Genomic DNA, 27,264 nt, shown 5'->3' on the forward strand with positions numbered 1-27,264 from the left:
GGCCTAGGTGGTGATGTAGGTGGCCTGGTGGTGATGTAGGTGGCTGGTGGTGATGTAGGTGGCCTGGTGGTGATGTAGGTGGCTAGGTGGTGATGTAGGTGGCCTGGTGGTGATGTAGGTGGCCTGGTGGTGATGTAGGTGGCTGGTGGTGATGTAGGTGGCCTGGTGGTGATGTAGGTGGCCTGGTGGTGATGTAGGTGGCCTGGTGGTGATGTAGGTGGCTAGGTGGTGATGTAGGTGGCTAGGTGGTGATGTAGGTGGCCTGGTGGTGATGTAGGTGGCTAGGTGGTGATGTAGGTGGCCTGGTGGTGATGTAGGTGGCTAGGTGGTGATGTAGGTGGCTAGGTGGTGATGTAGGTGGCCTGGTGGTGATGTAGGTGGCCTGGTGGTGATGTAGGTGGCCTGGTGGTGATGTAGGTGGCTAGGTGGTGATGTAGGTGGCTAGGTGGTGATGTAGGTGGCTAGGTGGTGATGTAGGTGGCTAGGTGGTGATGTAGGTGGCCTGGTGGTGATGTAGGTGGCCTGGTGGTGATGTAGGTGGCCTGGTGGTGATGTAGGTGGCCTGGTGGTGATGTAGGTGGTGATGTAGGTGGCCTGGTGGTGATGTAGGTGGCCTGGTGGTGATGTAGGTGGTGATGTAGGTGGCCTGGTGGTGATGTAGGTGGCCTGGTGGTGATGTAGGTGGCCTGGTGGTGATGTAGGTGGCCTGGTGGTGATGTAGGTGGCCTGGTGGTGATGTAGGTGGCCTGGTGGTGATGTAGGTGGCCTGGTGGTGATGTAGGTGGCTAGGTGGTGATGTAGGTGGTTAGGTGGTGATGTAGGTGGCTAGGTGGTGATGTAGGTGGCCTGGTGGTGATGTAGGTGGCCAGGTGGTGATGTAGGTGGCCTGGTGGTGATGTAGGTGGCCTGGTGGTGATGTAGGTGGCCTGGTGGTGATGTAGGTGGCCTGGTGGTGATGTAGGTGGCCTGGTGGTGATGTAGGTGGCCTGGTGGTGATGTAGGTGGCTTGGTGGTGATGTAGGTGGCCTGGTGGTGATGTAGGTGGCCTGGTGGTGATGTAGGTGGCCTGGTGGTGATGTAGGTGGCCTGGTGGTGATGTAGGTGGTGATGTAGGTGGATAGGTGGTGATGTAGGTGGCCTGGTGGTGATGTAGGTGGCCTGGTGGTGATGTAGGTGGCCTGGTGGTGATGTAGGTGGCCTGGTGGTGATGTAGGTGGCCTGGTGATGTGATGTAGGTGGTGATGTAGGTGGCCTGGTGGTGATGTAGGTGGCTAGGTGGTGATGTAGGTGGCTGGTGGTGATGTAGGTGGCCTGGTGGTGATGTAGGTGGCCTGGTGGTGATGTAGGTGGTGATGTAGGTGGCTACGTGGTGATGTAGGTGGCCTGGTGGTGATGTAGGTGGTGATGTAGGTGGCTAGGTGGTGATGTAGGTGGCCTGGTGGTGATGTAGGTGCCTGGTGGTGATGTAGGTGGCCTGGTGGTGATGTAGGTGGCCTGGTGGTGATGTAGGTGGCCTGGTGGTGATGTAGGTGGCCTGGTGGTGATGTAGGTGGCTGGTGGTGATGTAGGTGGCCTGGTGGTGATGTAGGTGGCCTGGTGGTGATGTAGGTGGCCTGGTGGTGATGTAGGTGGTGATGTAGGTGGCTAGGTGGTGATGTAGGTGGCCTGGTGGTGATGTAGGTGGCCTGGTGGTGATGTAGGTGGCTAGGTGGTGATGTAGGTGGTTAGGTGGTGATGTAGGTGGCCTGGTGGTGATGTAGGTGGCCTGGTGGTGATGTAGGTGGCCTGGTGGTGATGTAGGTGGCCTGGTGGTGATGTAGGTGGCCTGGTGGTGATGTAGGTGGCTAGGTGGTGATGTAGGTGGCTAGGTGGTGATGTAGGTGGCCTGGTGGTGATGTAGGTGGCCTGGTGGTGATGTAGGTGGCCTGGTGGTGATGTAGGTGGCCTGGTGGTGATGTAGGTGGCCTGGTGGTGATGTAGGTGGCTAGGTGGTGATGTAGGTGGCCTGGTGGTGATGTAGGTGGCCTGGTGGTGATGTAGGTGGCCTGGTGGTGATGTAGGTGGCCTGGTGGTGATGTAGGTGGCTAGGTGGTGATGTAGGTGGCCAGGTGGTGATGTAGGTGGCTAGGTGGTGATGTAGGTGGCCTGGTGGTGATGTAGGTGGCCTGGTGGTGATGTAGGTGGCCTGGTGGTGATGTAGGTGGCCTGGTGGTGATGTAGGTGGCTAGGTGGTGATGTAGGTGGCCTGGTGGTGATGTAGGTGGCCTGGTGGTGATGTAGGTGGCCTGGTGGTGATGTAGGTGGCCTGGTGGTGATGTAGGTGGCCTGGTGGTGATGTAGGTGGCCTGGTGGTGATGTAGGTGGCCTGGTGGTGATGTAGGTGGCTAGGTGGTGATGTAGGTGGCTAGGTGGTGATGTAGGTGGCCTGGTGGTGATGTAGGTGGCCTGGTGGTGATGTAGTTGGCCTGGTGGTGATGTAGTTGGCCTGGTGGTGATGTAGGTGGCCTGGTGGTGATGTAGGTGGTACTTCAGAGTAGTTGCCTTTTTTTCATATTTTTTTTACAACACCATAACGAAGTTGGAATGTTCATGAAGTCTACTATTGCAATAAAATGTGTGTCATTTGAGACTCCTTGGTGATAACCAAGTGAGAGATAATTGTTTTAGTTCCGATATGCATTAGATGTATTGTTGTTGATTTGTCTGGTTTCTGTTGTTTATAGTAGTATATGTCATCTGAATCAACCAGTTGGCGAACTCAGTACCAAAGCCTCCTTACAATAACCTTTTAAAGAACAAGAGCTTTGTTCTGAAGGAATTTGAAATTACATTTTGGTCAACAGAGATGAAAATTATAAATATAGACACTAATCTTTAGGCCCTGAATTTGATTTGCATGAACATTAACAAAATGCATTTAATTTACAAAACAATACTAAAGTAAACCCAATTGGAGTCACAACAAGCTGCTTCCTCATCCCATTTGTTTGGATGATACTTCACTGGAGCCCCACAGCTTTGAGTTCGTATGCAAATGACACATCAATTACATTATGCATTACTGATGCACAAGGCTGACCATCTGACCTGACAAGGAGAGACTCCTAGTGGTGTGTGCTATGTATAATATTTCTGCATTTGCATTCATTAGCAGAGGGAACAAAATATGTTATGCTCTAAGAGAGACTGAATGGCTTACAAAGTCCTTGCAATTTTTACAAGTAATATATAGAAACAGATAAAGTTACGTTTTTTCAAATTTTAATGGCGACATGGATTACGCAACAGATGACAAAAGTAGTTTTGTAAGAAGTAACAGTGATCCTGCAAAGGGCATTTCATGTTAATTAAAACAGTGTGTCGGATCCCATTTTTAAACTGCCACTGCTGGCCTTGCAATACACTTCCTGCCATCTCTGTATAGGCACATAGAGCTTGTCTCAGCAGCTGTGGAATCGTCTCACACCAGAGAGCAAACCAGCTTTATCGCCCACTGAGCAGCATCCCAGCTAACAATATTAAGGAGAGACAACGTTTTTGTAATGTTACCCGTAATTTTCCCCTGATGTTTGAGTGTCCAGTTTTCCATTAGTTGGGGGAACATTACATCCATGTTAACAAAAACCTTCTAAAAACCTTTCTAACATGTTTTGGTGTTAAAGTTAGAACATTCCCTCAAACCTCTTAGAGCTGTAATCCAGTTAACGGACAACAGCCAGTGAAAGTGCAGAGCGCCAAATTCAAACAACAGAAATCTCATAATTAAAATTCCTCAAACATACATGTATCTTATACCGTTTTAAAGATAATTTGTTGTTAATCCCTCCACAGTGTATGATTTCAAATAGGCTTTAGAGCGAAAGCACCACAAACAATTATGTTAGGTTACCACCAAGGCACAGAAAAACCCAGCCATTTTTCCAGCCAAAGAGAGGAGTCACAAAAAGCACAAATAGAGATCAAATTACTAACCTTTGATGATCTTCATCAGATGACACTCATAGGACTTCATGTTACACAATAAATATATGTTTTGATAAAGTGCATATTTATATAAAAAAATCTCAGTATACATTGGCGCATTACGTTCACTAGTTCCAAAAACATCCGGTGATATTGCAGAGAGCCCCATCATTTTACAGAAATACTCATTATAAATGTCAATGAAAATACAATCGTTAGACATGGAAATATAGATACACTTACCTTAATGTCAAGCAGAAGTTCTCTAGAATGTGGTTGCAATGTTTTCAGAATGTACAAAATTAATGTTCTAGAAGCATCTCCTTAATGTCAAGCAGAACTTCTCTAGAATGTGATTGCAATGTTTTCAGAAGGTACAAAATTAATGTTCTAGAAGCATTTTCTTGGACATTGCAAGAACATTCGTGTCTAGTTTTCTGAGGGTTAGGAAAATATTCCATCAACGTCACATCAAACATACACAAAACGTGGTTGCCATGTTCTCAGAATATAAGATATTAATGTTCTAGACACGTTTCATGGGAACGCAGCAAGAACATTTCAGTGTATCAGTTGTCAAGAGGTCGCCTGATGGTCCAAAATAAATGTTTTCCCTCCTAACAAAAAAAAAGAAAATAATTACACATCACACCTTGGTGCTGTTGCCAAGCCCATCAAGACCCTGATTGGTGAACCACAAATCTATTCACAGCTCCTTTTGTATGTTGGTGAGGTTAGGGAAACTCTCACACAATATGCTTTTTAACATGAAATGCTCTCATTATTTTGAGTTAATCAAGGAGAAAGAGAACAACATTTTTGTCAAATGCAAACTCTACAAAGGCAGCATTGTTCTCTTTGCCAGAAACATCACATCAAACCCCAAAAATCATCTGGAGGTTGAGCACAACTTTGGAAACCAAAGTCCCAGAAATGCATGAAAGAGGAGAAATCTACACACAATATGATAAGAAGTATTCTAACAACATTCAAAACAGTAATATTAACATATAGTGAGAGTAGGGTGACTCCCCGAGCAGGTCTTGAACCCAGGCCCCCAGCATCCATGACTAGCACCCCAACCACTAACCACTGTCCCAATAAGGGATATCTCCAGGCCACCAGCATCCATGACTAACACCCTAACCACTGTCCCAATAAGGGATATCTCCATGCCACCAGCATCCATGACTAACACCCTAACCACTGTCCCAATAAGGGATATCTCCAGGCCACCAGCATCCATGACCAACACCCTAACCACTGTCCCAATAAGGGATATCTCCAGGCCACCAGCATCCATGACTAACACCCTAACCACTGTCCCAATAAGGGATATCTCCAGGCCACCAGCATCCATGACTAACACCCTAACCACTGTATAGTGGGATATCCATAAGAAACCCTAACCCCTCATCCCTAGGCCAAATACAACAGGTGTAGAACTTACAGTGAAATGCTTACTTACAGGCTCTAACCAATAGTGCAAAAAAAGGTGTTAGGTGAACAATAGGTAAGTAAACTGTCCCAATAAAAACAACAGTAAAAAGACAGTGAAAAATAACACTGTCCCAATAGACTTTATACAGTAGTGAGGACTATATACAGTAGAGAGGCTATATCCACAGTAGTGAGGCTATATAGAGTAGAGAGACTATATACAGTAGAGAGGCTATATACAGTAGAGAGGCTATATGCAGTAGTGAGGCTATAAAAGTAGCCAGGCTATATGGTAGTGAGGCTATATACAGTAGTGAGGCTATATAGAGTATCCCTAGGCCAAATATACAGTGAGAACTATATACAGTAGAGAGGGCTATATGCAGTAGTGAGGCTATAAAAGTAGCGAGGCTATATGCAGTAGTGAGGCTATAAAAGTAGCGAGGCTATATGCAGTAGTGAGGCTATAAAAGTATATACAGCGAGGCTATATGCAGTAGTGAGGCTATATACAGTAGTGAGGCTATATACAGTAGAGAGGCTATATGCAGTAGTGAGGCTATATAAAGTAGCGAGGCTATATACAGTAGTGAGGCTATATACAGTAGAGAGGCTATATACAGTAGGCTATATAGGCTATATACAGTAGAGAGGCTATATACAGTAGTGAGGCTATATACAGTAGTGAGGCTATATACAGTAGAGAGGCTATATAGAGTAGTGAGGCTATATACAATAGAGAGGCTATATACAGTAGAGAGGCTATATACAGTAGTGAGGCTATATACAGTAGAGAGGCTATATACAGTAGTGAGGCTATATACAGTAGTGAGGCTATATAGAGTAGAGAGACTATATACAGTAGAGAGGCTATATACAGTAGAGAGGCTATATGCAGTAGTGAGGCTATAAAAGTAGAGGCTATATACAGTAGTGAGGCTATAAAAGTAGCGAGGCTATATACAGTAGTGAGGCTATATACAGTAGTGAGGCTATATACAGTAGAGAGGCTATATGCAGTAGTGAGGCTATAAAAGTAGCGAGGCTATATACAGTAGTGAGGCTATATACAGTAGAGAGGCTATATACAGTAGTGAGGCTATATACAGTAGTGAGGCTATATACAGTAGTGAGGCTATATACAGTAGTGAGGCTATATACAGTAGCGAGGCTATAAAAGTAGGGAGGCTATATACAGTAGTGAGGCTATATACAGTTGCGAGGCAATAAAAGTAGCGAGGCTATATACAGTAGAGAGGCTATATACAGTAGAGAGGCTATATACAGTAGAGAGGCTATAAACAGTAGTGAGGCTATATACAGTAGCAAGGCTACATGCAGGCACCGCTTAGTCAGGCTGATTGAGGTAGTATGTACACGTAGATATGGTTAAAGTGACTATGCATATGTGATGAACAGAGAGTAGCAGTAACGTAAAAGAGGGGTTGGTGGGTGGTGGGTGGCGGGACACAATGCAGATAGCCCGGTTAGCCAATGTGTGGGAGCACTGGTTGGTCGGGACAATTGAGGTAGTATGTTCATGAATGTATAAATTAAGTGACAATGCATATATGATAAACAGAGAGTAGCAGCAGCGTAAAAGAGGGGTAGGGGGGAGGCACACAATGCAAATATTCCGGGTAACCATTTGGTTACCTGTTCAGGAGTCTTATGGCTTGGGGGTAAAAACTGTTGAGAAGCCTTTTTGTCCAAGACTTGGCACTCCGGTACCGCTTGCCATGCGGCAGTAGAGAGAGCAGTCTGTGACTGGGGTGGCTGTGGTCTTTGACAATTTTTAGGGCCTTCCTCTGACACCGCCTGGTATAGAGGTCCTGGATGGCAGGAAGCTTAGCCCTAGTGATGTACCTCTCCTCCCTAAGCACTAGATCTGAAACAGCCTGATAGGTCCAGAAGAACCCCTAAACCCTCCTACCTAGGCACTAGATCTGAAACAGCCTGATAGGTCCCGAAGAAACCCTAACCCTTCCTCCCTAGACACTAGATCTGAAACAGCCTGATAGGTCCAGAAGAACCCCTAACCCCTCCTACCTAGGCACTAGATATGAAACAGCCTGATAGGTCCAGAAGAACCCCTAACCCCTCCTACCTAGGAACTAGGAAGCGGCGGAGGTCCTACCAGGCACTATCTCCGGGATTACTGCAACTCGCTGTTGGCTGGGCTCCCTGCCTGTGCCATTAAACCCTTATCATCCAGAAAAACCCGTCTGGTGTTCAACCTTCCCAAGTTCTCTCCGGTCACCGCTCCATGCGGTCCGCAGTCTGTGACTGGCTTCCAGTTGAAGCTGTGGTCCGCTACAAGACCATGGTGCTTGCCTACGGAGCTGTGTAGAACGGCCTGGATACCTCCAGGCTCTGATCAGGCCCTACACCCAAGCTAGGCACTAGATCTGAAACAGCCTGATAGGTCCCTAGAAAAACAGTTCCCCTCAGCCCAGTCAAACTGATCTGCAACCTGGCCCCCCAATGGTGGAACAAACCCCCTCACGACGCCAGGAGATCAAACAGCGGAGTCAATCACCACCTCCTACCGGCAGATCTGAAACACCCTTCATAGGTCCTAGAAGAAACCCTAACCTTCTCCTCTCTAATGCATTTAGATCTGAAACAACCTGATAGGTCCCAATTTGAAGAAACCTCTAACCCTCTCCTAAATGATCTGAAATGTAAAAGTAAATGTAACTAGATCTGAAACAGCCTGATAGGTCCAGAAGAACCCCTAACCCCTCCTACCTAGGCACTAGATCTGAAACAGCCTGATAGGTCCAGAAGAACCCCTAACCCCTCCTACCTAGGCACTAGATCTGAAACAGCCTGATAGGTCCAGAAGAACCCCTAACCCCTCCTACCTAGGCACTAGATCTGAAACAGCCTGATAGGTCCAGAAGAACCCCTAACCCCTCCTACCTAGGCACTAGATCTGAAACAGCCTGATAGGTGTAAGCACCAGGGTAATTTCACTTTGAAGTAAATCTCAGCTCTGTTAAAAAAATACACTCAAGGAAAACTATTATTGATCATAATAATTCAGGTGTATTATTTAAAAACAGATTAAAATACCCCACTAACATTTGACAACTATACAGAAAGCTCCTTAAATTGCTGAAATATGTCATTCAAATCAATGATAAAAGACTAGTCAGATTGACTGACATCTGACACAGACATGGATGCGTAGCAGATAGAAACCCTAACTCCAGAGTACGGTGAACCAAGAGGTTGTGAATTCATATTCCAGGTGAGAACATCTTGAATAATAATTATTTTAAAGTATAAATGAACATGCACAATGTAATCATGTATGTCAAAGTGTGTTAAATATTTAAGTTGAAAACACAATGTTAAAAACACTGTTGGTGTGAGTATCCCTATCCTTGCCAACAGACAAAGACCTATGAATGGATCAGCGGTTCACCAATCAGGACCTTGATATGCTCGGCAACAGTAACAAGACATGATGTGTAATGAAATATTAACTTAACTAACCCACCGAAAACCGGACACATGCAACTTTCCAATGAAACATGTCTAGGTCATTAATATCTTAAGTTCTGAGAACATGGTAACCACATTCTGGATAAGTTGTATTTGACAAAAAAAAGAGAACGGTCTTTTGGAAATATTCCCAGCACATCATGGGAACATTCCTATGAAAACATTAGCTAATGGCCAAATGAGACTCTTAAGGGAACGTTCTCCAACGTTATGGGAATGCTTTGTTGTTGGCTGGGACTAACCTGCAGATAAACTAGAGAGAGAGAGAGAGAGAGACAAACGCTGTGCTCTATCTGTGTAGTGTTAGCGACGCATCACGCCACTGCAGCAGTGCAGATAAGCAAGTGAAACGTTGGGATTGGCAGGGAAAGCAGCCTGGACAGCCCCCTTTTTCTGCTGGTCTCACAGATCTGCCTATCACAGCTTCTCTCAAATGTCGCACAAACGCAAATTACATTCCCGCAGTCTCTAATTGTGTACAGTGTACATTTTTGAACACCTGTATGCAGTCGTTGTTCAAGTGGATCTTGGTTCTTATACGGACCCTGTCTAGGTTAAGATGATGAGCTTTTGTTGTGAAAGATTTGAAAAGATAGATTTGTCTTCTTTTTTTACTATAGCAAACATATGTGTGAGATGGCAAGGCAGGAAGACAAGGGTTAATCTAATCACCCCCCCAGGACTGCACTGTGGGATGGATTGAGTAGGAAGAGGAACTACCCACCACCCACTCCCCCCCCATGAGACTGCACTGTGGGATGGATTGAGTAGGAAGAGGAACTACCCACCACCCACTCCCCCCCATGGGACTGCACTGTGGGATGGATTGAGTAGGAAGAGGAACTACCCACCACCCACTCCCCCCCATGGGACTGCACTGTGGGATGCAGTCAGTCAGAAGAGGGAGGAGCCACCCACCACCCACTCCCCCCCATGGGACTGCACTGTGGGATGCAGTCAGTCAGAAGAGGGAGGAGCCACCCACCACCCACTCCCCCCATGAGACTGCACTGTGGGATGCAGTCAGTCAGAAGAGGGAGGAGCCACCCACCACCCACTCCCCCATGGGACTGCACTGTGGGATGCAGTCAGTCAGAAGAGGGAGGAGCTACCCACCACCCACTCCCCCATGGGACTGCACTGTGGGATGCAGTCAGTCAGAAGAGGGAGGAGCCACCCACCACCCACTCCCCCCATGGGACTGCACTGTGGGATGCAGTCAGTCAGAAGAGGGAGGAGCCACCCACCACCCACTCCCCCATGGGACTGCACTGTGGGATGCAGTCAGTCAGAAGAGGGAGGAGCCACCCACCACCCACTCCCCCATGGGACTGCACTGTGGGATGCAGTCAGTCAGAAGAGGGAGGAGCCACCCACCACCCACTCCCCCATGGGACTGCACTGTGGGATGCAGTCAGTCAGAAGAGGAGGAGCCACCCACCACCCACTCCCCCATGGGACTGCACTGTGGGATGCAGTCAGTCAGAAGAGGGAGGAGCCACCCACCACCCACTCCCCCATGGGACTGCACTGTGGGATGCAGTCAGTCAGAAGAGGGAGGAGCCACCCACCACCCACTCCCCCATGGGACTGCACTGTGGGATGCAGTCAGTCAGAAGAGGGAGGAGCCACCCACCACCCACTCCCCCATGGGACTGCACTGTGGGATGCAGTCAGTCAGAAGAGGGAGGAGCCACCCACCACCCACTCCCCCCCATGGGACTGCACTGTGGGATGCAGTCAGTCAGAAGAGGGAGGAGCCACCCACCACCCACTCCCCCCCATGGGACTGCACTGTGGGATGCAGTCAGTCAGAAGAGGGAGGAGCCACCCACCACCCACTCCCCCCCTGGGACTGCACTGTGGGATGCAGTCAGTCAGAAGAGGGAGGAGCCACCCACCACCCACTCCCCCCCATGGGACTGCACTGTGGGATGCAGTCAGTCAGAAGAGGGAGGAGCCACCCACCACCCACTCCCCCCCATGGGACTGCACTGTGGGATGCAGTCAGTCAGAAGAGGGAGGAGCCACCCACCACCCACTCCCCCCCATGGGACTGCACTGTGGGATGCAGTCAGTCAGAAGAGGGAGGAGCCAGGGAACTCAATTCCAGTTCTAGAGTCACGGGGAGAACAAAAGATAAAACACATCACATAGCTACATACATCAAAACGTCAAAAGTACAAGTAAAACCTTTTACAGTCATCTTGTAGTCTGTGAGAGCAATCACACTGTACTACTTAGCACTTAAGGGGAACCATGTCTTGTCGTATAGTTACCAAACTATGCTCTGGAGTCTAGTCTTGAGGTGTCACAATCCTGAGCAGGGTTATGTGGCTTCCCTAGCCCAGGGCCCGGTTCCATAAAGCATCTTAAGTTAATTTCCCCCTTATCTTTTCACTTAAAGTGTACTTAACTTTAAGACAGTTGCACAAAACATTTTATGTTAAATTTCCCCCTTAAATTAAGTGAAAAGGTTAAGGGTTCCCTATGAGGTCCCTTAAGTGCTTCATTCAGTATGGATATCAATGTAAACAGCATTTGTCGTCTCCATGGTAACCAGAGACTCTTTCTGCATTAGATGCCTTCAAACTACCATAAAACCCTTCAATTATGCCCTTACCTAAGGAAATGTTTAACTGGCTCTATGCAACGCCCTTAAACAATTTTAATGGGTTAAGTAAATGATACCTTAAGGGAAACACCCTGAGGTCTGAGGCTTCAGCGTTAAGCAGAAAAGCAGCCAGTGATTAATCTCTGGTCATGTCCTGAGGAGTACATATGTAATGTAACCCCACGTACACACACATAACACAGACACAGAGCCACTGACATTAAGATTGGAGTGAAGTTTCCTAAAAGGCTTAAATAACCACCGACTGTGCAATGCTATATCCAGGCAACAGGTGGGGCTCTCAGATCCATCATGAAGAAGTCAGCAACCTTGAGTTCCTTGTCCAAGACTGAAGACTAGCTAAATAAAGGAGCATTTGTCCCGTTACCGTAAACATTTTCCTCAATGAAACTATCCATGGTCAAAGAAGCCCTTCGGTGCAGATCATATACCGTGTACAATGAAGATAAGCAAGCAAGTTACACATTATGTAATTATATTGGCTCATCTTCGGTTCATGCCCTTCAGTCTGCAACCTTTGTCCTGGGCACATTCACTACCAGACTCTGCATCATTAAACAGTTAACATATCCTTCTAGCTGCATCTGTTTCTGATGGTACTGAAGATGAGTGAAGGTCACAGTTGAGTGGCTGCAAATTGAAGAGGTACACGCACCAGGGGCTCATTTCCCATAGCAGACCATTGCAGTCATATATGCCCATCCAAGCACAAAATGTGCATTGAGGACGTACAGTTCACAGAATTCAGCTTACACATCTAGAGGAGCTTCTGGCAGAATAACAAGCAATATATTTAACAGCTAAGAATACCAAATAATACTGTAGATTTAACAGCTAAGCTAAGAATACCAAATAATACTGTAGATTTAACAGCTAAGAAAACCAAACTCAAACACATCCACGGATGTTGTAGGACAATATATCATATCATAAACAGTACAGAAACATAGTTAGAGACTAAATAGTAAAGCAAACTTTAAGATGGATTAGTCTGACTATACACCATTTCAATTAATGTCACCCTGAATCGAGGATACATCTAACAAGTATCCACAACATATCCACAAAGACTAAATAACAGCGAGGCTACTTGAAAAATATCTACGATAACACTTGCAGAGATGCTTGAGCTTGACATCAGTCCAACTGTGCTCTACCAGTGTATTGTGAGAGTGTGACGTCAAGCCTACTGTATAGATTAACCCGCTCAAGAGGTTCCACTTGTAAAAACACAAAGAAACGTGAGATAATGATGACCAGTACCTGAATGAGAGCTATACATGTAGACAAACTTGGTCCATTTGTAGTGATGAATCAGGGCAATGAGGGGCTCCTGAAGCTCCGGTCTCAGCTGGATCACAAACTGGTTGTTGGTTTCAATTGGGAAACTGGGTGTCACAAAGCAGACGTGGAGAGCCCCGCAGAACGACATGAGCATGTTCATGGTCTTCCTGTCATACAATCCAATGATGGCGTAGACTCCTTTGGAAAACTGTGAACAAACTGTGGAGAGGAAAAGTAAGAGGAAAGATGAACATGTTAGGTTTATGAGAGTTCCTGTTTATACCGGTATCAAACCTTGGGTTGCAAGGGCCTATTGCAACTTTCTGCCCTGTTTCTGTAAAGTACGTCAGACCGGTCTGGAGAGGGTGGGAGAACATGAAAAGATGAGAGCTCCGAGGGGGTCACAGTTCAACAACAGGGGGAAGACAATTGTTGATAATGTGCAGGGTGTAAACAAGTTTAATATTGAAACACATTTTGTTTAATAAAACATGCAAACTGGATCAATAAATGAATAGATAAATAATTAAATAAGTACATAATTGGAAATCACACCAAGGGATGAAGAGGTTAAGTGGTACAAAGATAAGTGCTACGTTAAAGTGCTTGATATAACTCCATTAAATATGAAAAAGACAAAACCAGATTGAGCAAATAAATACATTTTTTATTGAACTTCCTCTTCCTGTCGGTGGCCCCTCCGGCTCTCTTAATTAGGCCCTCACTGACTCCCACTGTCAATGCTTTATCCTCCTCTTTACCTTTCATTCCAAGTGGAGCCAAGGTCTTAAATTTGGCTATCCACCTGGGTTAGGGTAGAGTAGGGCTAGGGTAAGGTTAGGGCAGAGTTAGGGTAGGGTTAGGGTAGAGTAGGGCTAGGGTAAGGTTAGGGTAGAGTTAGGGTAAGGTTAGGGTAGGGTTAGAGTTAGGGTAGGGTTAGGGTAGGGTAAGGTTAGAGTAGGGTTAGGGTAAGGTTAGGGTTAGGGTAGAGTTAGGGTAGGGTTAGGGTAGGGTTAGAGTTAGGGTAGGGTTAGGGTAAGGGTAGGTTTAGGGTGTGGTTATGGTTATGGTAGGGTTAGGGTTAGGTTAGGGTTAGGGTTAGGGTAGGGTTAGGGTAGGGTTGGGGTAGGGTTAGGGTAGGGTTATGGTTAGGGTAGGGTTAGGGTAAGGTTAGGGTAGGGTTAGGGTTAGGGTAGGGTTAGAGTAGGGTTAGGGTTAGGTTAGGGTTAGGGTAGGGTTAGGGTAGGGTTAGAGTTAGGTAGGGTTAGGGTAAGGTTTTAGGGTTATGGTTATGGTAGGGTTAGGGTTAGGGTTAGGGTTAGGGTAGGGTTAGGGTAGGGTTGGGGTAGGGTTAGGGTAGGGTTATGTTTAGGGTAGGGTTAGAGTAGGGTTAGGGTAGGGTAGGGTTAGGGTTAGAGTTAGGGTAGGAGTGGGTTAGGGTTAGGGTAGGGTTAGGGTTAGGGTAGGAGTGGGTTAGGGTTAGGGTAGGGTTAGAGTTAGGGTAGGGTAAGAGTTAGGGTTAGGGTAGGGGTAGGCTTAGGGTAGCGTTAGGGTTAGGGTAGGGATGGGGAGGGTAGGGTTAGTGTTAGGGTAGGGGTAGGGTAGGTTTAGGGTAAGGTTGGGGTAGTGTTAGGGTGTGGTTAGGGTAGGGTTAGGGTTAGGTTAGGGTTGGGGTAGGATATGGTTATGGTAGTGTTCGGGTGGGGATAGGTTAGGGTTAGGGTAGTGTTAGGTTAGGGTTAGGGTAGGGTTAGGGTAGTGTTCAGGTGGGTTTAGGGTTAGGATAGGGTTAGGGTAGTGTTTGGGTGGGGTTAGGTTAGGGTTAGGGTAGTGTTAGGTTAGGGTTAGGGTAGTGTTCAGGTGGGTTTAGTGTTAGGGTAGGGTTAGGGTTAGGGTAGTGTTAGGTTAGGGTTAGGGTAGGGTTAGGGTAGGGTTTGGGTGGGCGGGGTTAGGGTAGGGTTAGGGTAGTGTTCGGGTGGGTTTAGGGTTAGGGTAGGGTTAGGGTTAGGGTAGAGTTAGGGTGTGGTTAGGGTAGGGTTAGGGTAGTGTTTGGGTGGGTGGGTGGGGTTAGGGTAGGGTTAGGGTAGAGTTAGGGTGTGGTTAGGGTAGGGTTAGGGTAGTGTTTGGGTGGGTGGGTTTAGGGTTAGGGTAGGGTTAGGGTTAGGGTAGAGTTAGGGTGTGGTTAGGGTAGGGTTAGGGTAGTGTTTGGGTGGGTGGGGTTAGGGTTAGGGTAGGGTTATGTGGAGAGGAAAAGGCAAGAGGAGGAGGTTGAACATGTGATTTGAATTGATTGCCATAATGGGACCCATGTCGTCATTAAAGTTATACCTTTGACTCATCTGCCCATAGAACATTCTTCCAAGTGTCTTGATGATCATCCAGGTGCTTCCATGTGCTTTTTGACAAACTTGAGTCAACCTTTTGGAGTGTAAGGGGGCAAATATTTTTTCACACAGGGGAATTTGGGTGTTATATAACTTTGCTAATTAAATAAATAAAATAAGTATATATTTTTGTTATATGTAAACGCAGGTTCCCTTGATCCAATACTAGTATTGGTTGAAGATCTGATTACATTCAGTATAAAAAAACATGTGCAAAAATCAACAAAATCAGAAAGGGGCAAATACTTTTTTCACAGCCCTATAAAACAGGTTATAAAAAGAAATGCACTGCTATTTGTACGAGAACAATGAGAAGAGATGGGGTAATTGTCACATCAGGAATGCAACGTAGTGCCATGTTGGCGACAGCTATCTTTGCAACCATTCATTGATGCTCTTAATAAGGTGTTCTTTAAAAAAAATCTTGTTCAAGTCTCTATTTGTCTGTGTACATCTTTTCTTTCATTCCATAGTGCGGGCTCAATCATTTCTGCACTGTCACTCATTGTGGCTTCTCTCTGCAAGTTGTTTGCTTGTTATCCAATAGAAGTCTCTTGTAGCGATCTGAAAAGACAGGAGCTGCTGCCATACTATTATATGATAAAGAACTACAGCCAAGGTGTCGTATACACACTGTCTATATTTATATAGAACGCTTTGATGTATACCTGCTAGCGAGTCAGCTGACTTTATTCATCTAGACATTGCTGTTCAGTGAAGAAAGAAAACCAAAACAGTGATTCAAGTCTACAAGAGGAAGACTTGATCTGTAGGGCTTGTAAAAGTTTCTCTGTTGCAGCTGTGTTCGCAGGGAGAACGCTTTGTTATTGTTTGAACTTCAAAAATAAACCTTTTTGGAATTACTCGTATGAAGCGGATTTGAATTTAGTTTCTTTCTGATTATACAGATGTAGGATCTTAATTTGAGCCAGTTTGTTACAGCGGAAATTCTTTCCTGCAGCAATAGGAAATGGGAATTATGTGGATTATAATTTATGGATATTTTTTTGCAGGGATTGTACATTTTTAAGGGCGAAATCAAGTCTGAAATTTCAAAGTGGAAATTACAAAACTTCAGATGCCTTTTTAAACCGCAAACCACATTTTTCTGGTGATCAAATTAAGATTCCACATCTGTATTTTGTGCAGATTTTATTAGTCTTTACTGCGTATGCTATGTTGTTCCTATCTAAATCTCAACCACATTTATCCTTGTAACAGCCAGGTCCACTTTTCCTCCAATGCAAAAGATACCAGAAGACTCTTTTATTATTGTTTTCAAGATACACATCTTTCTCGCTAGGAGATACAAAGGCAATAAAAGACTCGACAGTTCTTCCATATCCTTGTCCCATGTACCTTTAATCTCTTTATCATTACCCTCCAGTGTATTTAAGTAGAGTACTCTAGCTATAACAAATTCGTCCCACTGGGCACACCACGTAATTTCAATGTGGAGAATTGGGTAACATTTGGTTTAATACGTTGATCAATGAGATTAGAATCTATTTTTACCCACTCAAAAAGACAGTCAAAGGTTTGTTGAATTCCCAATCTGTTACCACAATGCTTCAAACATGTAAAAGTAGAACCAAATTCCAATGGAAAATCAATAACTGATTTTCAGTTTAGTTGTCAACTAAATGTGTTATCACTGCGCATTCAAACATTTAAAAAGCACAGCAAAGTTGAAATGGGAATACAATGTCAGATATTTTGTCAATTTATACAACAATTTAAAGTGTTATGACTGTGCTTCATCTAATAGCAGAACAAAATAACCCTGGATTGCAATTTAGATTATTTAAATATAGTTGAAGTCAGAAGTTTACTTACACTTAGGTTGGAGTCATTAAATCCTGTTTTTCAAACACTCCACAAATTTCTTGTGAACAAACTATTGTTTTGGCAAGTGGGTTAGGACATCTACTTTGTGCATGACTGTCACGATCGTCATAAGGAGTGCATCAAGATGCAGCGTGGTATGTTTCCATTCCATGCCAGCAGCATACCACCCTGCATACCACTGCTGGCTTGCTTCTGAAGCTAAGCAGGGTTGGTTCTGGTCAGTTCCTGGATGGGAGACCAGATGCTGTTGGAAGTGGTGTTGGAGGGCCAGTAGGAGACACTCTTTCCTCTGGTCTAAAAAATTGGGGACACTGCCCTGTATAAGGTGCTGTCTTTCGGATGGGATGTTAAACGGATGTCCTGACTCTGAGGTCATTAAAGATCCCATGGCACTTATCGCAAGAGTAGGGGTGTTGTCCTGGGTGTCCTGGCTAAATTCCCAATATGGCCCTTAAACCATCACAGTCACCTAAAAATCCCCAGTTTAAAATTGGCTCATTCATCCCCCTCCTCTCTCCTGTAACTATTCCCTAGGTCATTGCTGCAAATGAGAATGTGTTCTCAGGCAACTTACCTGGTAAAATAACAGATAAATAAATCCTTTATTATGGAATAGAAATAACAAAATGAACAACTGAAACGTGAAGCAACTACTATGCTCACAGGCAACTGTACATAGACAAGATCCCACAATGGGAAAATGGTTACTGAAATATGATCCCCAGAGAATGATAAACAGGTGCCTCTGATTGGGACATCATTTCAGTCAATTGGTGGTGTACCTGTGGATGTATTTCAAAGTCTACCTTCAAACGCAGTGCCTATGTGCTTGACATCATGGGAAAATGAAAATAAATCAGCCAAGACCTTAAAAAAATTGTAGACCTCCTCAAGATAGGTTCATTCTTGGGAGCAATTTCCAAACGCCTGAAGGTTCCACGTTCATCTGTACAATCAATAGTATGCCAGTATAAACACCATGGGACCACTCAGCTGACATACCGCTCAGGAGGGGGACACATTCTGTTTCCTAGAGATGAATGTACTTTGGCGCAAAAAGTGCAACTCAATCTCAGAACAACAGCAAAGGACCTTGTGAAGATGCTGGAGGAAACAGGTACAAAAGTATCTATATCCACAGTAAAACGAGTCCTATATCGACATAACCTGAAAGGCCGCTCAGCAAGGAAGAAGCCACTGCTCCAAAACCACCATAAAAAAGCCAGACTACGGTTTGCAACTGCACTTGGGGATAAAGATCTTACTTTTTGGAGAAATGTCCTCTGGTCTGATGAAACAAAAACAGAACTGTTTGGCCGTAATGACCATCGTGATGTTTGGAGGAAAAAGGGGGAGGCTTGCAGGCCGATGAACACCATCCCAACCGTGAAGCACGGGGGTGGCAGCATCATGTTGTGGGGGTGCTTTGCTGCAGGAGGGACTGGTGCACTTCACAAAATAGATGGCATCATGAGGTAGGAAAATTATGTGGATATATTGAAGGAACATCTGAAGACATCAGTCAGGAAGTTAAAGCTTGGTCGCAAATGGGTATTCCAAATGGACAATAACCCCAAGCATACTTCCAAAGTTGTGGCAAAATGCCTTAAGGACAACAAAGTCAAGGCATTGGAATGGCCATCACAAAGCCCTGACCTCAATGCTATAAAACATTTGTGGGCAGAACTGAAAAGGCATGTGCGAGCAAGGAGGCCTACAAACCTGACTCAGTTACACCAGCTCTGTCAGGAGGAATGGGCCAAAATTCATCCAACTTATTGTGGAAAGCTTGTGCAAGGCTACCCGAAACATTTGAGCCAAGTTAAACAATTCAAAGGCAATGCTACCAAATACTTATTAAGTATGTGTAAACTTCTGACCCACTGGGAATGTGATGAAAGAAATAAAAAATGAAATAAATCATTCTCTCTACTATTATTCTGACATTTCACATTCTTAAAATAAAGTGGTGATCCTAACTGACCTAATACAGGGCATTTTTTACTAGGATTAAATGTCAGGAATTGTGAAAAACTGAGTTTAAGTGTGTTTGGCTAAGGTGTATGTTAACTTCCGACTTCAACTGTACTTGATGCATGTTCGTCGTAGTGAGGAGAACAAAGCGCAGCGTGATGTGAATACATCTTTTTAATGAAAGACGGAAAAAACACAAAGTACACTAAACAAACAAACAAACAGACAGACAAACAGACAAACAGACAAGACGACCGTGACCGCTATCAAAACTGAGTGCAAACATGCAACATCACATAGACAATAACCCACAAACCAAAACTGGGAAATGGCAACCTAAATAGGATCCCCAATCAGAGACAACGATAAACAGCTGCCTCTGATTGGGATCCAATCCAGGCCACCATAGACCTGAAAAATGTCTAGACGAGACACACACACCTAGACATACAAAAAACCCTAGATGAGACAAAAACACACATACCACCCTCGTCACACCCTGACCTAACCAAAATATATAAAGAAAACAAAGAATACTCAGGTCAGGGCGTGACACATGTGGTCATTGCAATTTGAGATCCTGCACAGACTATTGTAGCATTTGTGAAGAGCTCCACAGACCTAGGACATTTGCATGCCATCTTGAACATGCACGCTTTCTTTGATTTCATAAGAAGACATTTCTTGTTACAGTAACCTCAAAATATGGCCAGGGATGTGTTACTCATTTTAAAGTTGCATAAATACACTGAGTGTTCAAAACATTATGACACCTTCCTAATACTACACCCCCCCCCTTTTGCCCTCAGAACAGCATCAATTCAAAGCCTTCCACAGGAATGCTCGTCCATGTTTACTCCAATATTTTGTCTTGCCCATTTACCCTCTGAATGGCAAACATACACAATCCATGTCTCAATCGTCTCAAGGCTTAAAAATCGTTCTTTAACCCCGTCTCCTCACTTTCATCTACGCTGATTGAAGTGGATTTAACAAGTGACATTGATAAGGGATCATAGCTTTCACCTGGATTCACCTGGTCAGTCTATGTCATGGAAAGAGCAGGTGTTCTTAATGTTTTGTATATTCCGAATATGTGTAATGTCTATTTTTAGTTTAATCCTGGACTGAATTTAAACAATAGATGTTGATTATTTCCCAAATGCCAAATAGGCCTAAATAGACCCATTGATGATATATAATTGATCATTTTAATTTTTACCTTTATTTTACTAGGCAAGTCATTTAAGAACAAATTCTTATTTTCAATGACGGCCTAGGAAGAGTGGGTTAACTGCCTGTTCAGGGGCAGAATGACAGATTTGTACCTTGTCAGCTAGGGGGTTTGAACTTGCAACCTTTCGGTTGCTAGTCCAACGCTCTAACCATTAGGCTACCCTGCCACCCCAATAAAGTATGATTATATTTTATTTGCTCTGCTCAACTTACCCATTGGAATGACTTTAACAACAACAGTGAATCCGTTAAGTGGAGGTTTCTCAACATTCCTTCTCACAATAGCACATTGGTAAGTCAGTAACAAATATCAATGCTGGACTTGTTTAAAAACCTGGATGGGAGACTAAACAGATAGCTGTAGATAACTCAACTCTCCAGCAGGAGGTGCTGCTCAGCTTACTGTTATTTGGGGATTTTAGTGGATAGTTATGTTGATGATTTGATGTTGTTTCAAAGGTACACATTTATACAAGGTTTGTCTATGTTGAAAATTGGTTAACATGATGCCATAATCACGTGGTTGACGTTTCACAATACAACAGTTCCAATGTGTTTTCCACGTGGTAGATTCCACATCACAATACGCTGACAAATTTACATTGAAAACAATGTTGATTTAACCAGTTTGTGCCCCGTGGGCTATTCATGATAGCGGACCTTGGATTGTGCTCAATGGAGATTGTTTGCACCACAGCCTGCACTCAGCAGTGAGAAAAACAAGTTTTTCTCCTGAGGGGTTTTTGGGAGATACAGAATGCTCCGAAAGTGAATGATCCTCTCTGATTCTCTGGCTCCCCAGTGAAAACCAGCTGAGGGCAGCTGAGGCTCTCTTGTCTGGCAGCCTGCTCTCTAGCTGGTGAGATTTGCTTTGGCTACAGAGAGGATGAAATAAAGACTGTCCGTCCAGTTGGGACAGTCTTACACAACCTTATCTTTGCGGAAGCACGCCGTGTTGACAACAGTGATAATGCATATTGACTTTTAAGAGCATCGAGACAAGTCACTTTTCCAGGCAAGAACTGGAGCCAGACCTAATCATGAATCAGAGCCAGAGCTCAATACAATTCACTTCTAAAAAGACCTAAACTCAGGTTCTTTATGTGAATTGTAATAATGGTAATCCCCTCATGTTCTGCAGGCTTTGACACAAAAAACCTGATATGTTTCTGAGTTTATTGTGGTGAGATGTGGTGCTCTATCATTCTCACAACATATCAGCCAAAGACACTGTCATTAGAGCCAGATTACACCAGACTATACCTACGTTATCATTAGTGCCAGATTACACAATTTTATAGCTACACTATCATTAGAGTCAGATTACACCAGACTATAGCTACACGATCATTACAGCCAGATTACATCCGACTGTAGCTACACTATCATCAAAGCCAGATTACATCAGACTGTAGCTACACTATCATTAGAGCCAGATTACACCAGAATATAGCCACACTATCATTAGAGCCAGATTACACCACTATAGTTACATTATCATTAGAGCCAGATTACACCAGAATATAGCCACACTATCATTAGAGCCAGATTACACCACTATAGTTACATTATCATTAGAGCCAGATTACACCAGACTATAGTTACATTATCATTAGAGCCAGATTACACCAGAATATAACCACACTATCATTAGAGCCAGATTACACCATTTTATAGCTACTCTATCATCAGAGCCAGATTACACCAGACTATAGTTACATTATCATTAGTGCCAAATAACACCAGACTATAGCTACACTATCATTAACGCCAGATTACACCAGACTATAGCTACACTATCATTAGCGCCAGATTACACCAGACTATAGCTACCACCGCCCCCTATTCTGCATAGTAAGTGGTTGCTTCCTAGGTGCATCAAGGAGCAAAAATATGTTGGCAGGACGCTAGATACACTAGTGCAGACAGTAGCGTCAGGAGAGAGTTTCGAGGGACAGACACAGCATTTGGTTTGAGTTTAGTGATGGACAGGATTTACAGGAGGTATGTAGCCTATTGATTCCTTGTTGATCAATAAATAAAACAAAAGTGTTTTGTTGTTTCTCTGTAATTCTAGCAACCAATTTGGCTTGGAGTTGGCTTCAGCTAGTCAGCTACATAAATTCCCAATCTCATAACTAACTACCAAGCTATTTCAGGCTTTCAATCAAGTTAGAGTAGCTTGTCTCCAACTGTCTTAGCTGTCATGCCTGCTGGCAAGGTTGCTAGACTTTAGAAAAAATGTAAGTCCTCCTTCAACAAGGTGATCAAATAAAGATACTACATCTGCAATTTACCCAGTGTAAGAAGGATACAGACCAAGGTTATTATAGTAAACTAAAATTCAAACTAATACAAAAACTGAAATAAAACAAACCTGTTTGAAAAACTAAAACTATTCAAAGACTATTATATTTGACTCCAAAACGAACTAAAAAAAAAAACATGTGTGTTCAATTTTATTTTATTTTTTCCTAAACTTTGGGCAAAAATCTAATGGGGTTTTCAATTGAGTTTTGGGGGGGATTTTCAAACTACTGAATCTGGTGTGTAAATGCTGCCAGTAGAGGGTGATGTTTCAAATAGGGCTATCTTGTGCATCACTATCACTAGCTAAACAGCTAGGCAGCTACCTGTATTCTTCTCACACCTTAAAAGGCATTGGACTGCTGTAAACCCCTATACATCAGTGGTGTAAACATGGGCAAGAGAAGGTCTCCTTTAACCATATTTTTGCACCAGTCTTTTTAAATCCAAGTCACATTGAGATTGACTTTATAATTGAAACCTAACCTAACCTGTGATCTGACCCATCACCTTTTGTATTGCTGTCCCCCAGTTGCAAGAACTGAAATCCCCCCCCCAAAAAAAAAAAACTATACAGCACAATGTCTCCTAGCCTCCCAGGTATGCTTTACAGTTTGTCCCTACCGCTATAAATTAAACAAAAAAATATAAAAACTCATTAGAAATATTTGTACACTGTATAACTAAATAAAACTAGCATCTCAGGTCAAATTAAAAAATATATATTTTTATTTTATTTTATATATTAAAATATATCTATTATAACCTTGATACAGACCTAATGTCAGTTAATGTGCTGCGTTCCCCCTCTAGCTCACATCACTACAGAGGTCTGGAATATGGCCACCAGCCATACTAAGTATAGCCAAAGACTTAAAGAGGTCATATACTGTAACAGTTTACGCTGAGCAGACTGAAGAAACAAGCCAGATATCTGAACAACCTAGCACTCCAGAGACCAGCTGTCCTCGTCATGTCCTCCCTGGCCTTGGTCCTGTTCCTGTCGGCAAATTCTATCAAGCTAATGAGATATCTGTCACATACAATCAACACAGAAACACCCTAAAACCAACCTATTCCACACACAGAGGGATAAATGCCCAAGTGTGACAGCACTGTATTTCTAAATAACCCAGAGCTGCTAATAGTTGCTACAGGGCCTGCAGCTGGTCCTAGCTTCAAACACGATTCCTCACAACCTGTAGGTGCTATGTGATTCAGAACCTTTAGTGATTGTTCTAATAACAACAACAACAATAATAATAATAATAACAATAACAATAATAATAATAATAACAACACCAGTAAAAATAACAATAACAATAATAGTAACAATAATAAGAATAATAAGAATAATGACAACAACAAGAACAATAATAATAATAATAATAACAATAATAACAACAATAACAACAATACTACTACTACTACTACTTCTAATAATAATAATACAAATACTACTACTACTACTAATAATAATACATTGCATATAGCAGATGCCATTCAGGACACTCAAGGACACCTTTCATTAAAAGGCAGGAATGACTGTTAGTGTTATGACGTTCTTCGTTTGTCGAAAGAGAGTCGGACCGAAATGCAGCGTGTTGGCTACTCATGTTTTTAATAGACAAATGACGATACATGAAATAACAAAAACAACAAACGGAACGTGAAAAACCTAAACAGTCTGTCTGTTGAACACTAACACAGAGACAGGAACAATCACCCACGAAATACAAAGTGAAACCCAGGCTACCTAAATACGGTTCCCAATCAGAGACAACGAGAATCACCTGTCTCCGATTGAGAACCGCCTCAGGCAGCCAAGCCTATAACAACACCCCTACTCAGCCGCAATCCCAAATACTACAAACCCCAATACGAAAAAATACAATACATAAACCCATGTCACACACTGGCCTAACCAAATATATAACGAAAACACAAAATACAATGACCAAGGCGTGACTGTTAGTTACAAAGCCCCTGGGAAGGAATGAAGGGGAGAGAGGCTTTCTGTTCTCCATGTGTATAATATAAACCCTGCTATCATCACGCAGGCTCTTTGGGGGTCTGTGGTTGAGTGACATGACTGGGACATCTGGCCTGGCTGCATGTCACCATCGTGAAGGAGGTGACATGAGTTGGGAGGATGACCAAAAGCAATCTCTGACCGACGAAACACACTGGACAACCTGGCACAAGCATGACGTGCTACTAGTGTGGGTCAGTGAATAGGGGCCGGACTGAATTTGTTTGTGCATGTCTCGTACTGCTGGAATGCATAGTCCTACACATGTATTCAAAAAACCCACTGTGTCCCCCCCCCCCAAAAAAAAAAATACAAGGCTCCTAAAAACAGATGTTACCATATGCTCAAACTGAGAGAGACTGACTGTATACCAGAAAGTTGGAATTGCACTTGTGAAGGATTAGACCAGATGTCCTCTTCATGTGAATCATACACGCACGTGCACACACACACACACACACACACACACACACACACACACACACACACACACACACACACACACACACACACACACACACACACACACACACACACACACACACACACACACACACACACACACACACTTTGACAACATGCTCACTTTGTTTTATCCAGACATATTGTGCATGAATTCCCTTGGACCTCATGAGTTACCAAAATCAATTGCTTTTATAGACATAAACAATGAGGTGCCTTTGCTTAGAATCAATGTAAAGATGCTGCTGCTGCACCAGACACGTCACTCATTCATCAATCCTCTCGCCACACCTTTTAGGCAGGAGGCAATGATTTTTATTTTTTATTTCACCTTTATTTAACCTGTCTGGCCCACCCGGGACGCAACCGCACCCCCTGCCAACAATAAATGCAAATGCGCTACGCCAAATGCTAATAGCACTCGTTAAAACTCAAACGTTCATTAAAATTGACATGCAGGGTAGTCAATTCAAGCTACACTCGTTGTGAATCTAGCCAACGAGTCAGATTTGTAAAATGCTTTTCGGCGAAAGCATGAGTAGCTATTATCTGATAGCAGGCAACACGCCGAAATACCAGAAGGGGACGTAAACAAAGGAATTAGCGTAGCCTGCGCTACACAAAACGCAGAAATAAAATATAAAACATTCATTGCCTTTGTCGAGATTCTTTGTTGGCACTCCTATATGTCCAATAAACATCACAATTGGGTCTTTTTTTCGATTAAATCGGTCCTTGTGTACCCAAAATGTCAATTTATGAAGACCGTCAGATCCAGTAAAAACAATTTTTTTAAACGCGACGTTATTTTTTTTAATTAAAAAAGTTGCCTATAAACTTTGACAAAACACTTCAAACTACTTCTGTAATCCAACTTTAGGTATTACTAAACGTTAATAAAAGATCAAATTGATCACGGAGCGATCTGTATTCAATAGGCAGAAGTTTGGGAAACGTAGTCAACTTTTCCGGTTCCATTGTTTACAGCTGTGGACTTGACAACCGGATGTGGCTATTACTCAGATGACCAACGATTTAGTTGAATCGAAATCACAACACTGGCGACATCGTGTGGAAGCTATAGGAACTGTATTCTCAGCCTTAAGTATTTTTCCTTCCAATAGACAATACATGGACTGGCGGATTGATTTTTTCTCCGTCGATTTAGTGACCAGGTTTTCTGGCGATTTTGACCACGGAACTCGTTCTGTTATAGTAACAGACACCATTGAACCAGTTCTAGAAACTTCAGAGTGTTTTCTATGCACACATACTAATCATATGTATATACTATATTCCTGGCATGAGTAGCAGGACATTGAAATGTTGCGCGATTTTTAACAGAATGTTGAAAAAAGTAGCCCGATCTCTAAGAGGTTTTAACCAGGTAGGCCAGTTGAGAACAAGTTCTCATTTACAACTGCGACCTGGCCAAGATAAAGCAAAGCAGTGCGACAAAAACAAACAACACGGAGTTACACATAAACAAACGTACAGTCAATAACACAATAGAAAATAAAAATAGAAACTCTATCTATGTACAGCGTGTGAAAATGTAGAAGAGTGGGGAGGTAAGGCAATAAATAAGCCCTAGACGCGAAAATAAATACAATTTAGCATAATACTGGAGTGATGGATGTGCAGATGATGATGTGCAAGTAGTGATACTGGGGTGCAAAAGAGCAAGAAGATTAATCACAATATGGGGATGAGGTAGTTGAGTGTGCTATATCCAGACTGGCTGTGTACAGGTACAGTGATCGGTAAGCAGCTCTGACAGCTGATGCTTAAAGTTAGAGAGGGAGATATAAGGCTCCAGCTTCAGAGATTTTTGCAATTTGTTCCAGTCATTGGCAGCAGAGAACCAGAAGGAAAGGTGGCCAAAGGAAGTGTTGGCTTTGGGGATGACCAGTGCAATATACATGCAGGAGCGCCGAAACGTGTGCTACGCTAATGTATGGCACACAATAGAGAGACAGTAGTCTGAGACTGACAAGAATACAAATCACCCAAACTATAAGATCAAGCCAGGAGGTTAAGGCCACACAATATCTATACCTGGAGTGCAACACATGTGCACTGTAGAGGGCAACAACATGTAGCCTTCAATGCCTTTACCCAGTGCTCTCCCCAGCTGGACAACACCACAGGCTCCCGCTGGACAACATCACAGGCTCCCGCTGGAC

At 43.7% G+C, this 27,264-nt stretch overlaps 1 protein-coding gene across 1 annotated transcript in view; it reads right to left on the reverse strand.

The window, feature by feature from the left end:
• Positions 1 to 27,264, reverse strand: part of gria1b (glutamate receptor, ionotropic, AMPA 1b) — a 130,379-nt gene that overhangs the window by 65,021 nt on the left and 38,094 nt on the right. Inside the window, exon 3 of the mRNA XM_064982395.1 lies at positions 12,815 to 13,054. Coding sequence (XP_064838467.1) covers positions 12,815 to 13,054 — 240 coding nt within the window. The remainder of the gene's footprint in view (positions 1 to 12,814; positions 13,055 to 27,264) is intronic.

This window comes from Oncorhynchus masou, chromosome 12, assembly GCF_036934945.1.
Source record: "Oncorhynchus masou masou isolate Uvic2021 chromosome 12, UVic_Omas_1.1, whole genome shotgun sequence".
Lineage (NCBI taxonomy): Eukaryota > Metazoa > Chordata > Actinopteri > Salmoniformes > Salmonidae > Oncorhynchus > Oncorhynchus masou.